The 22,360-nt window shown below is 37.3% G+C and overlaps 1 protein-coding gene across 3 annotated transcripts in view; it reads right to left on the bottom strand.

Moving 5' to 3' along the window:
• LOC148674695 (fasciculation and elongation protein zeta-2-like) overlaps positions 1-22,360 on the bottom strand; it is a 121,402-nt gene that overhangs the window by 34,995 nt on the left and 64,047 nt on the right. For 2 of the 3 annotated variants that reach the window (XM_088625102.1, XM_088625101.1), the window contains exons 3-6: positions 14,322-14,438; positions 10,292-10,436; positions 8,124-8,392; positions 2,148-2,228 (exon numbers count right to left, since the gene is read on the bottom strand). In XM_088625102.1, the coding sequence (XP_088481228.1) occupies positions 2,148-2,228; positions 8,124-8,392; positions 10,292-10,436; positions 14,322-14,438 (612 nt within the window). The remainder of the gene's footprint in view (positions 1-2,147; positions 2,229-8,123; positions 8,393-10,291; positions 10,437-14,321; positions 14,439-22,360) is intronic. The other variant, XM_088625103.1, reaches the window with a different exon arrangement.

Below are 22,360 nucleotides of genomic sequence, written 5' to 3'. Positions count from 1 at the left end.
CCCTGCCCCCACTGCCATTAGAATATACACAAAGCACCTCTTTATTTAGAACTCACTCTCCCCCCCTGCCTGTCTCACTTCTTTTAATCCTTCTGTGCCCGGATTGCAGTGGGTAAGATGTTTTTCCAAGAAAAAAAGAGAAATTAAAGAGAAATTTCACCAGAGCCTCTTCTCTTCTTGTGTCTAATTTTTAGTTTAGAAGGATTCAAGCAGGAGTTTAGATGAAAGGCAGCGACCTTAATCAAGCCCAAATCATAATTGAACCCATTCAGAGCCTACATTACATTTTAGCGTTTCATTCTGAGCAGAAACCCTCACACCTGAAGACGGCTTGCGTTTTCTCTCTTCTCTTTTAAGCATGTGTACAATGCTGTAATACAATTTAAAATAATTAAAAGTTTAAACAGTATCAACTTAACTCCATTAATATAAGTATCGAGTGGTATTAAATAAATACAGCTTTTTAGTATAGATTACACTTTTCTAAAATGTATTTAAAAAATAAAAACGATTACAATCTAATCTTTCCACCTTTGATCCCAAAATCCCAAGAAAAATAAATCTAAACGGGGAGAAAGTTATGCTGAAAGTTTATTAAGATACTTAGAAGACAAAGATAACAATTTATGTTGCATTTGCCTGATTGTGAATCAAAAAATACATATAATTAAACACGCGTTTGTGATTTAAATCAAAATGCGATTTAAATCAATATAAATGTTTATATTGTAACGCATACTGTACAGCCTCCATTTCTCTATAAAAATGTAAAAGATCGTTTGCGCAGCCTAAGAGGGGGGGTCTGCTCTCAGTGACAGCTGACAATCCTCCATACACTCAAGTGCAAAATTAATAATTCCAATATAAACGTCGTATTTACAATTTGTTGATAATAGAAATGTTAAGTTCTCTAAAGCTTTGTGATAGTTTACCCAGGCAGGAAAAAATCAGCTACACTGGAAAGATGCAACACCGAACATATGATTATTAACCTTTTAAATCTGAAGGGAGATCTAAAGGGATTCCCCCCTCCCCACACGATAGAAGCAGGAAGCAGAAGCAGGGACTGTTGTCAGAAGGAAAGAAGGTGACTATTAATTGTTATTAAAAATGACTTACATTTGAACATGTTGTGATATTTAGAAATATAAAAAGTCAATTAATTGTCCATAATATTGCTATTTTATTGTAAGAAATGTTTGTTAAAAGAGAAGTCATGGTGCCGGCTGGATTTGAACACCCAACCTGTGGTTCAGAAGTCGGGAAAGTAGACCACAGTACCACCCACAAGGTCACATGAGGAGAGGTGAAACAGCCCTACACATACAGAATCAACAGACATTGTACAGCGTGTACTACTGTGTTGCAGTATATGAATATAATTATATTGTTATTAACTTCTTTAGATACGCGATTCCATATTATATTAGCAGAAAAGCTTAAAACTACCACTTTTTTACACGCTATTTCACATGTTAGTTAAAGACTTCGATGCTTAAAATGTTTAGGGAGAAATGGAATACTGGTGTGTATTTTTTCTTTAAAGTACCGAGACCAGCCATATATACCACGAGTGCCTCTGTCGGTCAACCAATCACGTACCACGGTATTGCGCGTCATCGTGCTTCACAATGCGCGAGGACGTAGCCAATTACCCGCGGTACGTGTCTGTGCCCCACACTTTGAATGGCTGCATCTGTAACTATGAAAAAGAAAGTCTGGCGCCCTCTACAGTAATATAGGCAAAGATAACAACAAAGCAGTTACAGACCACACTACTGAAATCGTAAAATAAGTATATGTTTCCATTTTGCTGTTTGAATATAAAAGTTATTATTCACTTGGCTTACTAAATAACACAAAATGTTAAAAAACACCCTTTTGCAACAAATATTTTGGTCCATTGCAATTCAAACATCCAGACTATCTTAGAGAACCTGGAACTGAGCTGTTGAAAATAGCACAAAACCTTGGAACAGAAAAGGGCCAGAAATAAGCTGCTCTGCTGTGTGATCCATTTGGAGCTTAAACAGCAGCAGGGTTTGAAGGAGGCCAAATGTCCATTGAAAAGTGTGGAACAGCTCAGAAGGTAAAGGGAAACTGTTTTCCACCCCTGGAGATATATAGTGACAGGGAAAGAGAGGCACCTGTTTCTCTCCACCTGAGTTCCCAAACGTTTGGCGGAAGCCATTCTGAATGACAGTGGAAATTCCCTCCATGCTGAAGCGCTGGAAGCAGTAGAAAGCAAGATAAGAGAGGACAGAGAAACGAGGGAAGAGACAGGAAGAAAGACACATGAAATTTTAAAAAGCAACTACGAGACACAGACACACAAGAAAACGTGGAAAGGGGTTTGAATATACAAAACATGCTATACATTACATTGAAAATGCTAAATCATAACTGCATGCAGTACCACATACTGTAAGCACAAAAATTCTACTAAGCAAAGCAGCATATGATATTATGACATCAGCAGGCCCTTCACCTTTCTCCTGTTTTACCATGATACCACAAAGACAAGCATTACACACAATTTGATTTTAAATAAACTGATGTTCCCTGTAATCAAATGATTTAAAACACAGATAAACTATTTAATAAAGAAATATAGTAAGGCTTAAAGAAGATGCTGATTCACTATGTTCCCTCAAATCCTTAAAAATGCTTGGTTTCTGGATCATTGAGGTATGATTTACCTAAAGAGGAGATTTTGGTATGGTAACCTTCTCAGCTAGAAATATAAATAAAATAATTTTTTCCACCTTAGGTTTTTCTGTACTACTGATAATGGTAATTTGCAATATCATTAAGAAAGAAATAACTTTTCACTTTCAATTAAGAAAAAACATATGTAGACACTAGCCTTTTGCTTTCCTCTGAAATAAAAACATACTACAGTGTTGCCAAAAAATATAAGAAAATTAATTCAACAAAAATAAATCTATCTAATACCAGATTTGTGCTTTTCCCAGTGATGTTTAAAGTATAATTTAGGAATGTTCATGTCATGTAGAAGGCGGACCTCTCTTAAAAAGGCTCCAGATTCACAACTAGCAGAACAGAGAACAGATGTGTAGGATGTCAATGCAGACTCTTAGAGCAGATGTGGAAAAATCAAACTTAATTTCAAGTTTTTCATTTGATGACAAATATATACTGATGGAAAAAACAAATGCAACATTTTCTGGTATGAGAATACTATAGTTATATAGCTTATACTTATATAGCTTATGCACCTTTACAAAAAGTTGTCCATTTATTTTAAGCCCACTGACCAGCAATACAGCTTGTGCAGTGAGGCACTGCAACTTGCCAATTACACGAAAGCTCATTAGATGCACTTTTACCCAACGAGGTACAGGTGGAACAATGCCTGATCACGTCACCTTTAAAAAGGCCTTAATTCAAAGCTTAGGTCACTGCAAGAAAAGGCTACACTAAGTCAGTTTTCTGTGCATTCCATAATGCCTCAAATGTCACCAGAAGCAAGGGAGAGGGCCATTGACATGCTGCAGGAATAAGCCGCTCTACAGTGTCCAGACTGCAGAGAAGGTTTCAGCAGACCGGCAGGACAGATGACCGTCCAAGATCCGGTTGCCTTCGAGTGACCACACCAGAGCAGGACCGACACATCAGACTGGTCCATCTGAGAGATCGTTTCAGACCTGCCACCCATACTGCTGCTGAAACTGCCGACAGACACAATGCCTTCATCAGTGACAGGACAGTGAGGCTCCATAATGCTGACCTTAGAGCAGGGGTGTGGAACGTCCGGCCCGCGGGAAATCATTTGGTCTGGCCCTGCCAAGGCAACCGCAGGCATAGAGCCTGGCGATAATTCGATAACGATAGTTATCGCGATATAATTTTCCTCTATATAATTTAAACAAAAGTTCGATAAATGTTCATGCTTTACGCATGCTACGCGCATGCACACTAAATACAGTGCGAGTGCACGTGCATGTTGCAGACTGGGCAGCTAACAGATTTATTTAATGTTTCTGCTGTTTGGCAAGTGATGTGTTCTTAAAATAAAGAGTTGTTTAAATCACCAATTAACTATCTGGTTTCTTCAACTTTCACTCAGGAGAAAAAAATCTGCCTTTAAACTTGAAAGAAATAATGATTTGACATTTATTGTGATACTTATCGATATCAACTGATATGAAATTTTTATCGTGATAATGTTTTTGGCCATATCGCCAAATTCAATAAATGTAGTATTTTTTTTCATAGCAACATAAATTTATGTTGTGAATCATAAAAATAAAGTTAATTTTGAGGGACAAGCAAGGAACGTCCATTACGGGATAGACAGGACACATACGAGTACATGACGGAACAGACACGCATGCTTCTCGCCGGCTGCCCGCAGCCCGTCTGCCTGTATTGCGTGACTCAGAGGGCAGTCAGTGCCAGGCAGGCTGGGAGTGTACACGTTGCGAAAGTGTTAACACACTGTGTTTTACGAACTGCGGGATGAAGTCAAGCAGTTCATGGAGGTGAAGGGAAAACCTGTCAGGGAACTCAATGATAGCAAGTGGCTGTTCGATCGACTGCGCTTCAGACTGACCGACGCAAACCTGGAAAAGCAGTTGCGAGTAGCAACATCATCAATACCAGCTAACATCAGACGCCTCTATAGTCTAGCTATAGTCTGAGACTCCAGCCTTCAAGGGCCATAGGATTTTTTTTTCCATTTTTGCATCCTGGCATATTTATGAAGTATCTAGCTCAGCAACCAATGCACTTATATTGGGTTAATTAAGGTGGTCATGATTTTTATGTATTTGGTTAATTTGATTTTTTTTCTTCTTCAAAAAGACTAAAGACAGATCCAATGTTTACTGAAAGCCCTGGCTCAAGGTACTGTATTTCACATACAGTACCTCTCTTACGTACCTAAAACGTGTAAACAGAAGCTGATCAAATACAATTCTGTTTCTGTTCTGTTTCGCCTCCTACAGCCTGCAAGTAATAGCCAATAAAATGTTAAGCAATTTTTATTAGTTGCAGCCAGAGAAGACAACCAACAGGGTATTTTGGTTGTCTTCTCTGGCTGTATTACATAATGTGTATTATTTTGTTTTGTATATACTCTGAATTGTAAATTTGTAACTATATAAACTAAATTTCATATTAGTTTAATAGAATGAAGTCCCATATAAATAAAGCTCTCCCATATAAATAAAGTTAAACTCTCCCCAAGTCAATGGTATACAATTACATAAAGAACATGTAGTTATAAAGTTTAATGCAGGAAGTTTTTAAAGAATTAGACAGTACACACAGGGACCAAGTTATAGGAATGAAACCTTTATCAACATGGGCCCTTGAAGACCAAAAATATCTAAGACTCCAATACCCCAAACCAATACTTAAAACCCCGTTATTAAGCAGAATTTGGTTGTTAAGTCATCATTGTTATATTTCTGATTAACATGCATGTCATGCACACTCAGTAAATCATGCAGGACATAGCCCATGCATACACAAAACTAGGGAAAACCCTACACTTCAGAGACAAAGCATGCAAGACCCCATAAATAGTCCTTTGCAACTCTTTAGTAATGCTCATAACGTAGAGCTTTCTAATATTATGTAATCACAATTTTTTAGTTGCTCACAATTCTACAGCCTCATCTAAAAAAGCAGTTTACCTGGAATTCGTCAGGTGAATTACATTTTTTCCCCCAATTTTTATGACATACATTGATTTAATTAGAATTAGGTAAATAATAGATAATTCAACAGATCCAAGTCATTTACATATAATAATGAGAACATTTAAGATTTTAGAATCATGGTGCAATTCATTTAAAAGTTTCATATTCAAACAAAAAAAGGGGTTGATACTCTTAAGTCAAATATTTTCTGAGAAGGTGAATCACATCTTGAAAATATCTTAGCTAAGCAGGTACACACAATTTTTTTAAACTGCCTCAGGGAATCTTTTGAATGAAAATGTTGTAGAGACATTTTTCTAAAAAAACACTACAACCAAAATTTCCAGTAGTTCTGTGATTAGGAAACTAACTGCAATCGCAAACTGTGTAACGCTGGCTAGCTCGTTATTAAAGCCTTATTGTGCATCACATAGGAAAACAACTGTTTTCTGGCTTTTTGTAAAAGCAAAATTAAGGATGAAGTCCTAAATACAATCATTTTATCAAGAAAAAGCTGAAGCAAGTTCTAAAAATAGCTTGCCAGTACACTAATCCTCAGCAAGGATTTAAGGAACAAAAGTAAAAAAAGACAGCAACAAGGCTAATTACATTATGGGATGTCAGAGCTGGCTTTTGATCTCAAAAGCTGCAGTGATGCGAGATGCTGCTCAGTAAACCAACACTTCCCAGATGAGTCAGTACTGCAGGACCCTGGGGGATGTTCTGCTCACTGGAGCTTTGTGCTGAGAGGAAGGCTTCCACAACCTTGCTCATTATCTCCAAGGCTCTCAAATATACATCACCCCATGACTGGTACCTCTGGATCTGCCAGGGTGTCCTTGGGGCCCTCTATTCCTAACAGCAAAGTATGGAGGGAAATGATGAGGGTCACATATACAAACTAAGAACAGGCTGTAGAAAGAAATATTCTACATTTTACAGTTCTACAAACTACAAGCCTGAATCACTACCTTTTATTAAAAAAAAACAAAATCTTATGTTAAAATGTTTAATCACTTCTTGTTATGTGGAGCCATAATAAAATATCAGAACTGTTTAATATCTGCATACTGCATCCTTGCATCCTTCTTGTGTCTTTAGATTGAACAAGGCCAAACTAAGCAAATACGACTGTAGCGGTGTCTGTTCCTTTGGTGTGCTCAGTGTTTTGCTACAGTTATATCATCTCCACATTGACATTGATTACTGGCAGGGCTATGGACACTGAAGTTACAACAAGATCAGGGAGAAGGTCTGGGTAATCTCTATGGTATTTCTAAAATGTTATCTTGTGAATAATTAGAGAAAAAAAAGACTGGTTCTTTTTTATAAGGTTTTTCAATAAAAATTTGTATTAGTCTTAATCTTGTTTAGAGTTTAGTCTTTCAGTGAGATAAGATTGGTCTAGGGTGTAAGTCATTAAACTTAAGTCTAGTGGCCAAATCAAGTATTTTGTTAGGTTACGTTTTGGAGTTAGCACCAAGAGGGGACCATATAACAGGTTAGTGCTTGTCCGTCGACTCAGGGTTAAAATTAGGGTTAAAATGCTTATGGACCTATGGAAAAGATGGGAGTTCAGTCAATGGAGTAACTTCTGCTAATGCTTTAGGCTGAAGGAACTCGATTAAGATAAAAGAAAAAAGGGCAACAAGATAGGACAGTAGGTTAGAAACAAAATCAGAGGTGTCAGTTTCACCAGGGTTGGTCTGACATTGGGCCCGGCTCATGGGGTTTATGTGCATAGGTCTTTTGACACCACGCGACTGGCTAAGAAGGATCTGCCATATGTAGCAATCTATTTTTCAGCAACCACTTTAACTTTAGAGTATTGGGCATTGCCTAATATGGCAATCACTGGAAATTAGACATTTATTAGACTTATGCAATTATATCAATTAATTAATTATATCACACGGTGTACACAGACACCAGTTAACCTGTACTGATGATCTTTGGATTAAAGGATAAAACCAAATCACCTGGAAAAAAACCTGGAAAACACAGGGAGAATACAGTACGTCAACTCCACTCAGACGGTGCCCCAGCCTGGAATCAAACTTATGTCTCTAGAGCTGACGGTACCACAAACCTACATACCATAGTGCTGCCTGAGCTTGCTGCATAGTAACAAAAATTAGTATTAAATTAGTATATTTTTTGATCCATTAATTTGAAGGTTGTTAAACAACAAACAAAATCCATAGGATTATTATAATATACTGAGATATTATATAATGGATCTAAACATGAGTATCCTGTCTTCAGCTATGTATTAGTGGGTCCCAAGATACAAAATCAGCAGAGTTCTAAGCCTAAATCTGTATATCATTTGGATTCCCTCTGGCAGTTTATTCCTAATATGGAGGTGAACTGTGACTGTTATGCATTAAGGGAGATAACAGAACTAACAAAAATAAGAAAGAAAATTCAAAGACTGTCTGAGGAGTGACTCACTGTTCCAGGCATGTGGCTCCGTTCTGATTTGCCATTCTGGGAAGTGGTACTCTTCAGTTTCTTCTTCTTCTTGAGCAGCTCACGGTGCTCCTTCTGCTTGTTCTGCACTTCAATAAGCACAGAGATGAAGCTGTTCTTGACCTCCTTCTCAAACTCCAGCTCATCACGCAACGCCAGCTGTTGGATCAGCTCCTCAGAATAGTCTTTAATGGCTGTCTCCACTTCTTCCAGCAATTCATTCAGCTCTGCAACCGAAAGTCGCTTCACCCCTGAGGAAAATGAGACTGCAGTCAGGAAAGACCTTTTCGTACCTTCCACAGACAATACTCCTGGGTCATCTTGTAGCTATTCTCTCTGAAATAATTAATTAAAACAAACATTGGAGAATAAATTAAAGGCTGATGCAGGTCAGTTTAATGTAGTTTTGGAGGAAGAAGGGGCAAGTTGTTATAGTGTTATTAATTATTTTGTCACTGTTCTGATGTTCTTAGAAACCAAAAAAAACTTGATCTAATAAATAGTTATCTAGGGAGTACTGACTAACTTTATTTAATTATTTTCAATCTTAATCACCCGTTGCTCCTTTCTTCTGTACCCACTCTTGATCCATCTATCAATATTACTCTTCTGCAGTTTAAAACTCGGCACTATCAAATTTCTAGTGGAAATTATTTGGATTTTAACTGTGAAATGTGTCTTTCATTGGCACTTCATTTAAACTTTTATAAGTAAAATGATCACATTTGCTCTCTTTAGAAACTACTTGATGTGAACAGATAAAATTTAATGATACTTATTTTTTCCGGAAAGTTATTTTGAAGCTATAATTTTGCATGTAATCTTCTCATTTTAGATAGGATTTCTAAGTTGCTAAGAGGCCTCTGTTCATGAAATAATTTGGGAAACAAACCAAACCAAACAATTAATGTTAAGGCTTCGGTAAGAAACTGTTCCTGGAGCTGTATTGAGATCTCTGGACTGAGATGTAATCTTTGCTGCTTGTATTACCTCTACAACTTTGTCCTTTATGCTTTAAAGTTACTGCAAGCTTTGGGCCATATTCATACTGCATTAGTGTCTTGGTGAATGACATAGCTGAACATTTTTACTGGCTTCCTAATAATGCATCAGAACAGGGCTAAAGAAACATTATTACTCAAGTCCTAATACTATACTATACCTAATACTAAATGCCCCCCAATGTTTTAGAGAAAGCATATAAAGTTATGCCTAGAGTGCCTAGAGTTACAAAAACATTGAATGCATTTGGTTATTCTAAACTTATTTAGAATTACATTCAAGAGATGTATTAGACAAATTAGAGAGATGTATACGACACATAGCTATTTATTTTCTAGTTTACTGTTTTAAAAAAATAGTGATAAATTCTCAATAAAAAAGGAACGTTTACGGGAAGCACACCAATTTAAACTCAGAGTTTTTTAAAAACAAAGGTCTACTTAAGATCTCCTGCTAAGCATTAAATCATTGCATTTTAATTTCTTCCATTCATTAATAACTAGGAACCAGCAGTGAAACACAAACAAAAAGACAATTATAAACTATGGGGAAGTGTATTTGAAACTGAGGACAGGAGGTATTTCTGACATGAAGGAAGTGTAGAAAATATACACAGATTTTTTTTAAATAAAATATTCAAGAATGGATGAAATTATAAGATCAATGACTGATAAGGGAAAGAGTATAGTTCTGCATATCAAAATAAGATTAAAACATGCAATTGAAAAATAACAGCCACATCCTATCATTCTTTAAGGATGAGTTCTAATTTATTTCTAGATTTCAATGTAAAAAAATCATGACTGCTGTGATAAACTCATAACCTTATTTATTATCATAATGCTTACATCTTAAGGACCTGAGAGTTATAATAGGAGTCTGTAGTTCAGGTGGGTAGCTGTGTCAGCATGCGTAGGCTGCAAAGGAACAAGTAATAGGTTTATTCCATGCTGAAAAAAAGAAAAAAGAGAACACAACGTTTCCATTCAGGTGTGAAGAAGGCTCCACGGCCGAAACGTTGTGTTCTCTTTCTTCTTTTTTTCAGCATGGAATAAACCTATTACTTGTTCCATAATAGGAGTCTTGTTGCCTTTTTTTATTAACCACAAAAGGGGAAACCCTCTGTGTGAAACCACCTAGTTACTCACGTTCCTCGTAGCTGTTGTTAGTGCTAGATCTCTTCAGAGTGTGAATCTCTTGCGAAAGCAGGGAAAGACGATCAGACTGAGAGGGAGTCTCATCTTCTTCAGGATCAGGAGACTCCTGCATCATTTCCTCAATCTCCTCAATTACCTGAAAATTCCAAGGAAGCAAAATCACTGGGTATCAGGTGAAAGATGGCACGTACGTGCAAAGTGTGGTTGAAATAAAGGAACATACACTATCATCACGCAAACCAATCCTACTGGATTATGTGAAGATTGGTTTTTCTCACAAATGTATTTTCTTTGCTGAAAAACACACCTTCATCTGAGTCAAATTCAGAGCACACCTAAAAGGTGTGCACATCCACTACAAAATAGCAATAGGAACATGTCCACACTACAAAGCAGTAGGGTGTTTAGACTAGTCTTATCAAGTGTTTAATGGATGTAACTTACTTAACCAAGATAGTTAACTACTTACAATTTCTTTCTATAAGTAATGAAAACAGTCTTTTATATGTTTGAGATGAGCTACCAGTAAAAAAGCGTTCAGAGACAGAAACAAGAAAATAAATTAAATATTTCATTTGAAATTATTCAAGTTGGTTTTAAGGTATGAACAAAAACACTTTTAAAACTGTCACTGTCTATAGATGTTAAAAATAATCAACACAACCAGGAAAAAAAATAACTGCAGATTGTTTGTAAAAGAGGCCTGTTGTAAACCTTAAGCTGCAAGAGTCCAGGTGGGTAGCGGTGTCAGTATGCGTAGGCTGCAAAGGAACAAGTAATAGGTTTATTCCATGCTGAAAAGAGAAGAAAGAAGACACAACGTTTTGGTGGAGAAGAAGGATCAGGAGGATTCACACCTGAAGAAGGCTCCACCGCTGAAACATTGTGTTTTCTTTCTTGTCTTTTCAGCATGGAATAAACCTATTACTTGTTTCTTTAAGCTGCAAGAGCCTTAGAAAAGACAGGAAACTGGAATAGAAGGGAACAGGATGAGCATACACTGAAAACATTCCCAGGAGGAAATACAACCTTGTTTTCTTGCAATACACCAGAACTGGCAGGATTAAAGGAAAAATGACCATCAATCATTTGGAGTTTCTAACATGTAAGACCATTTTCCATATTTCTCATATAAAAAATAATGCAATTATTAAAATAAACTCAAATATGAGAAAATAGTAAATTATCTGTTTAATGTTGATGCATTCAATCAATTAATTGACACATAAGGAATCACATTTGGCTAATTATCTCACACTGTGTTCTTCTGACTAGGAACAGATTTTGCTCATTACTTTATCACTTTTTTATCAAGAAAAATTAAGAAAGCTGCCCAAAATAAGCACTTTGTAAAGCCATTTAATGGGAATAATCTTAATATTAAGTTATTTTTTTAAAAGAAGTGTTCTTTTTGGATGACATGGCAGAAAAAATGTGGTAAAATTAACCATGTCTTCCTTCATAGATCTAGCAGTATGGCCTTGTGGATCGCAGTCGACCAGATTTTAGAAATCTTATACTGTTCACCTCTTCAAAAAAAAAAAGGTTTGATTTAGCAAAGTTAAGTAAATAATTAGTTCATATTAATATTTAAGAGCTCATGCAGAATCTGACCTGGAGCCCTACTGGTTCCTGAAGAGATCTATGTGGTTGCTGATGAATAATAGACAATTTCCATTATTAACTGCTGACAAAATCTGAAAAGCGTTGTCCCCTCACTGAAACAAATGCATCATAAGTTATGAGCCGAACCCTATATTTTGGATGGTTTTGTAACCAGTATATTTATTGTTATTGTGCCTGTAACCACTCAGGTTAAACCAATGTATTTATTATGTAATGAACACAGAAGCAGGCCTCAATACCTTCAGTAACTAAATAGTAATTATGATGAATACTTTTGGTCATTCAATATGTTAATGTGTTGAAAGAAAAGTTTAGAAAGAAAATGAAAGTACAGTACCAACTACACCAAAAAACACCTCACTGAATCTACTATATCCACCCGGCCTACTATGTATAGATGGATATAACTTTTGCACAATCTCCAATTTGTGCCCGCACAAAAACATCAAACTAAAATACAAAGGGGTTCTCTGCAATGCTTGGAAGAATAATAAAATCAAGAAAAGACCAGAAACTTGAATTACCTGAAGGGCTTTCCCACAACACATTCTAGAATGTTTCCTTCTTCTTTTTATTTTCAAGTGAATCCTTAGCAAAGGTTATATTCTCTAGAATCTCATACAGCACTCAGTGCTTGCTGTTCACAAGCACCTTGTAGTTTCAAATACAGTAGATTGTCAGTTTTTTTTAACTCAATGCCTAGGGCAAGGCTGAACCAATACTTGCAATAAGCATTATTTTCAAAGGGTAGCAGTGCACTTAAAAAAAATCCTGTTCTTTAAATCAAACACAGAAAACAAACCAATTTAGCCTTTAGTTCATGCTCATTACTATGAAAAAGAAGACTAAACTGATCATATTTCCTGTAGGGCCTTAGCTGAAATAAAACGTACATAACTTGGATCAGACCAAAATCCCATAGCATGGCCTACACTTATTGAAGGTATTTGAAATCATAATTGTACTACAATTGCTGTCCCCTTAAAAACTCTGATATCTGTTACTGATGTATAGAACTCCTGATGACTATTTTTATACACAAAGAATAAACAGGCCATGTAATGCTAGTGTCAGGTAATAAAATTCCAGTCTCTCAGTCATTAATGCACAGTTAATAATAATAATTGCTTACACTTATATAGCGCTTTTCTGGACACTCCACTCAAAGCGCTTTACAGGTAATGGGGACTCCCCTCCATCACCAATGTGCAGCATCCACCTGGATGATGCAACGGCAGCCATAGTGCGCCAGAACGCTCACCACACAACAGCTATCAGTGGGGAGGAGAGCAGAGTAATGTAGCCAATTCAGAGAGGGGGATTATTAGGAGGCCATGATTGGTAAGGGCCAATGGGAAATTTGGCCAGGACGCCAGGGTTACACCCGTACTCTTTTCAAGAAACGCCCAGGGATTTTTAATGACCACGGAGAGTCAGGCCTCGGTTTTACGTCTCATCCGAAGGACGGTGCCTGTTTACAGTATAGTGTCCCCGTCACTATACTGGGGCATTAGGACCCACATGGACCGCAGGGTGAGCGCCCCCTACTGGCCCCATTAACACCTCTTCCAGCAGCAACCTTAGTTTTTCCCGGGAGGTCTCCACCCGCTTAGCTTCAGTGATCTATTGATCTATTCTAATCTATTCAGTTGATCTATTCTGACAAATTAATATAAGCACTTCATAAGGACTTGTGTAGCTGACCAAACTCTGAGCTCATACAGATTTTCAAATAATATTTTTTCAGCAAGTCTGATCTATTCTGTAAGAATTCTATTCTAAGAAATGTCCAAGGGAAAATAATGAAATTGTGCAGGTGTTCATTTACTTTGAGATTTTAGGCATTGACTAAGTAATTTAAACAAAGAGGAAATCTTCACAAATAGACACTGAAATTTGTTTCAAAACTACAGCAACTATATTAAGGATAAGGAAAGTAACAGGGCAAATGACTGCAGAGTTAAGAGTAATGGGAAGCCCAGGACCTTTACAACATTACTCAATGGTCGGATCCCTGTCTAGTTCAGAACTGCAAGTTAAACTAGACATTAAAAAAACATTTATCCTGCCATTAATTAACCATTAACACATTCGCAAAAAGATCATCTTAAGGAAGTTGCAGAAACATGTTTGTGGAGTAAAGTTGGAATACAAATTAAAAAAATTGTGACCTAACACAAAAACCTAAAATGTTATTAGATAATGTGAATAATTTAATTCTCATTAAATTGTGCTTATGAGTTTACTTTTCTGAATTGAGCTTGTTTAGGAAGGGACAAACATACTTGTGTTTCACATAAAATAACCATTAATTGACAAAAAAACAGTCAATAACACAAACATTTAACTGAAAGGTATTAAAATGGTGGCGTCTAAGTGAAAGCTGAACAGGTACCTGTTCTGCAGTGAAGAGTGGTTCATCATTTATGCAGGACACAATAATAGAGTGCATATCCAGCTGCTCCCTTAGTTCCTCGTCATCCGACAGATCCAGATTTACATTGTCCACTTTCTGCCAAAGACACCAGGAGAAAACCATCAGCAACTTCAAAATACCTATTCGGAACATACTGTACTTTATGTATTCCTGTTACTTGTGTAGTGGCGAGGCTTATTAATAAGAAAGAATTAAGTGTTCTGAGCTTTCCCAAATGGTCCCATCTCTGTTAATCTCTGTGGTGCAGCCACAGAGAAACTATTCATGCAGGCTGATTTAAGATTTCCTTTGATAAGGGACAGCTCCCAAAGGGGGATGCACTTAGCTAAGCCTGGCTATCATGATCAGTGGTCATCCATTGGCGCCTATCTGTCTAGGGAGTGCCAGATGGACATCTGGACTGCATTCCTAAGTGTCAGGAGTAAGTGACTCATATCTCACCTTGATCAACCAATCAGGGACTGGTAGGGCCGAGTAACCCACGTGGGACTCTGATGCCCATGGAACTTTCAGCCAATCAACGAGCTGAATTTCCTCCAGGTAAAAACAGGCAACACAGAGAGCCTGAGACTGGATTCTGAATTCTGTGGACTATTCTAAAGGGAATTCAAAGGAGAATTCCAGGGCAGGACGGCCCAGGAGCAGAAGGCTCCCAAGGGCAGGACATTCTCGCAGCGCGCCTCCTGACTATCCTGAGACTCAGCCCGGACAACCACGGAACGGCCAGTGTGTCCGAGGGCCAGAACTTTCCTTTGTTCTAAGAGTCAAGAGCGGAGGTTGCCAGAGAGTAACCAGAGGATCCACCCGAGGTTAGCATCAGCAGCAAGCCTCGTGAACAGGTCAGAACTGTGGACAGCTGAATCACTATTCAGAACTAGCGCTTCATCAGAAACGAACCGGTCTTCTTCCTGACTTGCTGGGACTCACAGTCATCTTTTCTCCTTTGCTAGTTAAAGCCAACACTAACTAGCCGGTCAGTGAGCATCAGCAGCGCACCGTCGCAAGCCGCACAGCACAGCCTGGCACCGAGCCAGAGAGCGCGGATTGGACAGCAACAGCCTGCAACTGTTTCTTTGTGCCCGCAGGAGATCTGAATCCCCAGAGATTGGATGAGTATTCAACTTCAATGCATTACTGCTTGAGAATTCAATTGTTATCCCAACCAGTTGATATCAATTTAATTCCTAAGAGTTATGTACTTGTTTTGAGTATATAATGTAGAAGTTATAACCAAGTTCATTTACGAAACGGTCTAAATGAATGATATACTGAACGTATGTCCTCTTGATATATGTAACTCTTTGTAACTGACTGAATATATACCTTTTGTATTCTGATAACCCTCTCGATAAGATCTGTTAGGTTTATATGCATATTCTATGTATTAATAAATGTATCCTCGTGTATCAGTACCTGTGTGTGTGCGTTGTTTGAGTTATATCGCATGGTTGGATTCTAAAGCCATCAAAATAATCATTTTGTGATTTACTGCTACAATTAATAATTGTCCCAGTAAATGCCCAAACCCTACAGAACTGGTGCCTTCAGAGAGCACACTACACTTGCAAGACAATACAGACACTGATTTTGGAAACACAGAACACTGGCAGCAGCATATCTAAAAGGTGTAACAACTTTTTATCTTTTATTGTATGTATCATATCCAAGATATTTATGTAGCCATGTGGTTTAATCTGAGAAATATACACATCAAATATTACTGAAAAAAGCAGACAGAATAAACTATTGGGAGACCCGCTCTTTTTGAGATTTATTTTTTAAAATATATTCTTAAAAATATCCTTTATAAAACCACATTTAGAATTCATAAATAAAATCTTTATGGCTCATTTTGAAGATTTTGTTTTAGAATTACAGTAAAACTGACAACAAGGTTCACTGCTGAGAACCTCTCAGTGCCTAGTTTTAGGAGAATGGTACATTTTACTGCTTTCACTGCAAAGCACAATAATGTGTTAACTTGGCTTCAGCCTTCTTAGACCCAGAGTCAGGTTTGTTAAATTACAATGAAACCAGTCAGGGATTGTGGCATTTCCTTTGCTCCTTTGTTTTTTACCAGCAGAAAAGTACAAGCTCGGTATTATGTACATCCACAATTTGAAGGTTATTCTGAGAGCAAGACAGGGAAATAGAAAATACAAACAAAATGTTAAGTTACAATGAAATCAGTCAGGAATTGTGGCATTTCTATTCTACATGTCCCAAAAAAACAGTTGTGCTATTCTGTTACATGTCAGGTTATTCAAATTAAATTAGCAGTTTAGCATTTGCTTCACAAATGAGTTTATTACCAACACAAAAGGTACAAGCTCAGTATTATGAGCATCCGCATTAAAGCCTTTTCTGGCTGAGAACAGCATAGGCAAATAGCAAATCCAAAAATGATATATATATATAAAATGTAAAGAAGAAGGAGGACAGGGGAGGTTTAGTCTCATTTTGTATTAAATTAAACATTCATTTTCTGACCAGCAGCCATCCCTGCAACTCACAACTGGCAACCCACTGAAGCTAAGCAGGTATGAGCCTGATCAGTACCTGGATGAAAAGACTTCCTGGAAAAACTAAAGTTGCTCCTGGAAGAGGTGTTTGTGGGGCCAGCAGGGGTGCTCACCCCACTGTCTGTGTAGGTCCTAATGCCCCATGATGGGGACACTATACTGTAAAGCACTGTATTTCAGATGAGATGCAAAACCAAGGTCCTACTCTCTGTGGTCATTAAAAATCTCAGTGTTTTTCTAGTAAAAAGAAGGTTACACTGGCATCCAGGCCAAATTTCCCACTGGCCTTTACCAATCATGGCCTCCTAATAATGCAAATCTATAAATTTACTTTGTCACTCCGTTCTCCTCCTCACTGTTACCTGATGTGTGGTGAGAGTACTGGCACACTATGGCTGCTGTTGCATAATCCAGGTGGATACTGCACATTGGTGATGGTGGGGGGGAGTCCCCATTACCTGTAAAGCGCTTGAGTGGAGTTTCCAGAAAAGCACTCTGTAAGTGTAAGGACTTATTATTAACCTTTTCACTTCCTCACTTTCCCATATTCAAAAATGGAATCAAATACACTTCATCCTTATTCATACTTCTGATCTCTCATCTCAAGATCTAAAAGGAACTGTTCTGCACATTTTACAAAAAAATACTGATATTTGCTAACTGGCTGACTTTAATATATTTTGGACAAAGAAACTTGGACATGATTTGGGCATCCCAGTGAATGCTAACATGTTTATCACGAAAACAACTTTGAAACCATAGCACTGAAACTGCATTTACAAGAGTTGTAAATTATATTCTGTTAGCAACTCATACAGGGAATGTTTGTGCTCCTAAATCATAGTTCTGCCTTTGACACAGTTGACCATTGTATTTTGCTACACAGGTTTGAGACTGAGGTTGGCCTGTGTGGAACTGTTCTTAGGTGGTTTACCTACTATTTAACTAACCGTTTTCACTATGTTCAAACATCTAATATTTGTACCGCTTCGTCACTGTCACCAGTCAAATTTGGGATACCACAGGGATCAGTGCTCAGACCAGTATTGTTCTCTCTGTACATGTTGCCACTAGGTAGAATAATACGAAAGCATAATATTAACTTTCATTCCTATGCTGATGACACTCAAATATACATTTCAATTACACCCAATGACAATTCATCAATTGTCACTTTAGCCAATCGCATTAATGAAGTAAGGTCTTGGATGTGTGAAAACATTTTTGTCATCCAACTCTGATAAAACTGAGGTTCTGTTGTTTGGAGGCAACAGTGCAGACAGGACTGCTATAACTTTAACACTCAACGGTGAGGGTTTAAAATTCTGCCTCAAAGATTCGGCAAGTAACTTATGCATCACCTTAGACACAGGGCTCTCATTTAACTCTCATGTTAATGCAGTATCGAAGGTGTGCTTCCTACATTGCAAAACTAAGGTATTTTCTTTCCACTCAAGACACAGAGAAACGAATACATGCTTTTGTATACAGGAGATTAGATTACTGTAATGCCCTACTATCAGGGAGCACCTATCGCACCTTCAACACCTTACAGCGAATTCAAAATGGGGCAGCTAGAATTGTTACCAGGACTAGAAAGTATGCTTCCTGTTAGGTTCAGAGCAGACTTCAAAATTATTTTACTAATAAAGCTCTCAGAGGTCAGGCACCTGTCTATTTAATGGAGCTGATTAATGTATACAATCCAAGTCGCCCACTTAGATCACAGAATGCAGGTCTTTTTCTTATTCCACATATTAATAAAAAAACAGCTGGCGGTAAAGCCTTTAGCTACAGGGCCCCTAGATTTTGGAATAGTCTGCCAGCCTACATAGGGAATACCGAGTCAATCTCAGGATTTAAATCCAGACTGAAAACCTATTACTTCAGCCTAGACTACTCACACCTTACATCATAGCTCGTTGCAACTATGGCTGCTGGTGCTGCTGTACATGCCATTGTGTGTCACACTGTTGGCTTTCCAGGTAGATACATCTGTTCTGATGTATGTACTATCCTATTCTCCTCCCTCCTCTCGAGCTGGACACCATCTGAGTTGGATGCTGCATTCTGCTATGGATCCAAGAGGGAATCACGAATACAGCTATCTTTTAGGAGGATTTGCTGGTCAGTAGAAATCTGCAAGGAGTACTGGCACAGAGAAGGACATGATGGAAGACCTAATACTTCACATTTAGCACATTTAGCACATTTAGTGTGCTTGAAAGAGAAACAAGAACATAAAAACCCCTACAAATACTAACTCACAAACATGATACAATTTGGCTTTAGAGAGATGTTACAGATTCAAAATGCATGGTACAACCCCGTACTGCGTGAAATTACCCATAGTTCACCGCGATGTACCACAGTACCAAAATGGCCAAAATGACCGCCAGTGGCACTCGTGGTGCACTGGTTGTTAGTGAAACGATTTAATAACTTAATCTTTACTGCTCATGTTTTAATCCACTTAATATTGAATATTTATATGGAATTTTGTAACTAAAGGGAAATTTTAGTAGCTGAGCATAAAAAGAAGAGGAGCAAAACGCGTCTGAAGGTCATAAACAATATTAATTTAGGAACATAAACATGTTCTGTAAACTGTATATAGCTGGTATTGGTAGTTTAAACAAAAAATACACACCAGTTTCTTCCTAAACATTTTAAGCATCAAAGTCTTTCATTCGGTTACATAATGTGGTTATTTTGAAAAAGTTCTTCTGTGCTCCTTCTGACTATATTAAGTTTTTATATTTATATATATAAAAAATATTATGTTTTAACATTTCCTATGAATATTTGTGCTCATTATCATAGTAAAAAATGCATACTTTTTAGAATTTGATTAATAGGGAATGTAATATGTAATTGCGTATCTAAAGAAATTAATAACTATATAGTTATATTTATATAGCGCACATTATCACAGTAGTACTTTTTGTAAATGTCTGCATCAGTTTAACTCTGCAATTCTTAGGTTTGTGCCTTGCATGCTGGAGGTCGGGGGTTCAAACCCAGCTGTCACCATGAGATTTCCTTTAACAAATAAACATTTCTTTGAAAACTAAAATAACAAATATTATGGACACTATATTACGAATAATTTCAAACCGCTACTGTACTGCCAATACAGTATAGCTTGTGGGAAATAAATGTATTTGACCTGCATAAACAATTTAACTCGTTCACAGCACCCTACATTACAAATTCCATCTCGTTTTGTCTATTGCTACAATATCGACAGCAATGCAGTTACAAGTAACTTGTCAAAATGTTTCCAAAATAACCACAAGTGAACGAATTGAGGGATTTGATGATAATAGAGAAATCATAACAATGACCCCATGTTGCTAATCATGCATAACCAACTGTACTGTAATCCGATATCTTTGTAAACACGTTTTATTTTCCATTTGACTCATTCACACATGATGAATTGTGAGAGAGTGATAGATAGAGACAAGATGGAAGTTCTTGTCAAAACTACATTCCCCAGAATGCAGTGGGAAGTTTGTGTCAGTCACCCTCAGTCACCTGACCAGCTGATTCAAAGAGAATGACTGAAGGATTAGCCCATTAAAAGTGAGCTTTTTAAAAACATCCTGTTAACAGAGCTGCTTGTAAGAGCAAGGTGACTCTGCTATCTAAACAATTTTTTACAGCTTTTAAAGTCACGCAATGTTTGAGTAAGGCAGGAACATGTCATTGTAACTTATTTTTTATTTCATTTCTTAAAATAAATATAAGACAAGCAGCAATCAAATGTCCTGTTTTTTCTTAACACTCGTTTTTCTATACAGTAGTTTCAGTCTTTGTGTAAGCTCTTCTTTTTACTTCTTAATTAAACATTCGAAACACTTTTGTAACCATTTTACATTTACATTTTGTAAACGCAACACGCATTCTGTACATTAATAAAATCATGTTTTTTTACAGGTGTTAAGCAGATTAGCAGGTTGCCGACAAAATAGCGTACCTTCCACTACTGCCCAGTGATATAACTTTAATATAAAAAAAGATCTAGTACCTGTTTCAGTTTTTTTTTAAACTTATTTTGAATTAATCGAATCCCAGGTGTGAATTCATAAAGCCAGAATTATGTATTATCCCTACGTCTGCGAAACACCTGATCATCTACTGTAAAGTGCTTTGTGTATATTCTAGGTTTAGGGTGCAATTGAATTGGGGATCTGTATTCTTCACACATGGAACATTGTTTTGTCTGAAAACGTTTTCTTCCCTGTTTAGCTGATCTTTTGCTGCCTACACATGCTTACACAGCTCCCTAGGTGAATTCTCGTACTTGATTGAGAAAGCTATAGAGAACTTTACATTTTTATTTTCAACAAACTGTAAATATGACGTTTACATTGGCGCTTTTATTAATTTTTCACTTAAGCATAATTTGTTTAAATAACAAAATATCATATATAAATATAGTACTCTGCATTGTGGAATAATAGTTTCTATTAAAGGGAAGTAGAGAAACTAGGAACTACAGAAATCAAGAAAGGCTTTTTTCCTAGGATTAATAAATGCACATCCTGTTCACTCGGGTAATTAAATCCACACTGAGAAATCTCCAATATGTTCAGAATTTGACAGCTAGAAGCACGATTGGGTTGCATTACACCTGTCTTTAAGTCCTTGCACTGGCTTCCTATCAGGTTTCGAGTCAACTTCAAAACCCTAATCCTCATTTAGTACCTATCTGGCTTATTATCTTTCTACTCCCCACCTTGCAACCTTTGTCCATCTGTCTCTGGTCTTCCAGCTGTCCTCAAGAACATCTACATTCTGTGGGTGATAGGACCTTCTCTAGCTGCATCCCAGAGCTCTGGATTTGTATCCCAAGTGATATCAGAGTCAACTACTCTGAGTGCATTTAAACCTAACCTCAAAACCTTTCTTTTCAGAAGACTTATTTAGTGTCTGTATCTGCTTCATTTTCTAATTTCAGTAGCACTTCCAACTGCTTGTCTTTCTTATATGTATTTACTTTGTAATCTGTGGTCCTTATAACTGTTTTTATCCCTACTGTATTGCTTTGAGATGTGACTATTAAAGGAGCTATATAAAATAAAGTTTGTTATTATTGTTATAGAGAAACATGATCAGATTTTCCCTGGTTCAGAAAAAAAGATTCAAAGTATACTAGTTTGTCACTCTTCTCACACCCTCCTCCAAAATCTAATCAATCTAACTATCAATCTAATCACCCAAGGTCTGCAAATTCTGTTCTGTCCTCCTTATCTTGTTTCTCTTCCTCTGACCCTCTAGAGCAGTGGTTCTCAAACTGTGGTAGGCGTACCGGCAGTGGTACGTGGAGTGCCGCCAGGTGGTACGCCAAATGACCCTGGAACTGTGTCAAGTGCGTTGAAAAATCGGGACGGGTTTTCATATTTTGTATTTTAATACGTGTCGAATACGCAGCCTACGTGCTACGATACAGTGCGCGCTAATACTTCA

This window comes from Lepisosteus platostomus, chromosome 3 (genome assembly GCF_059453375.1).
Source record: "Lepisosteus platostomus isolate fLepPlt1 chromosome 3, fLepPlt1.hap1, whole genome shotgun sequence".
In the NCBI taxonomy this organism is placed as follows: Eukaryota; Metazoa; Chordata; class Actinopteri; order Semionotiformes; family Lepisosteidae; genus Lepisosteus; species Lepisosteus platostomus.
The sequence above is the reverse complement of the archived record's forward strand: the minus strand, read 5'-3'. Positions and strand labels throughout refer to the sequence as shown.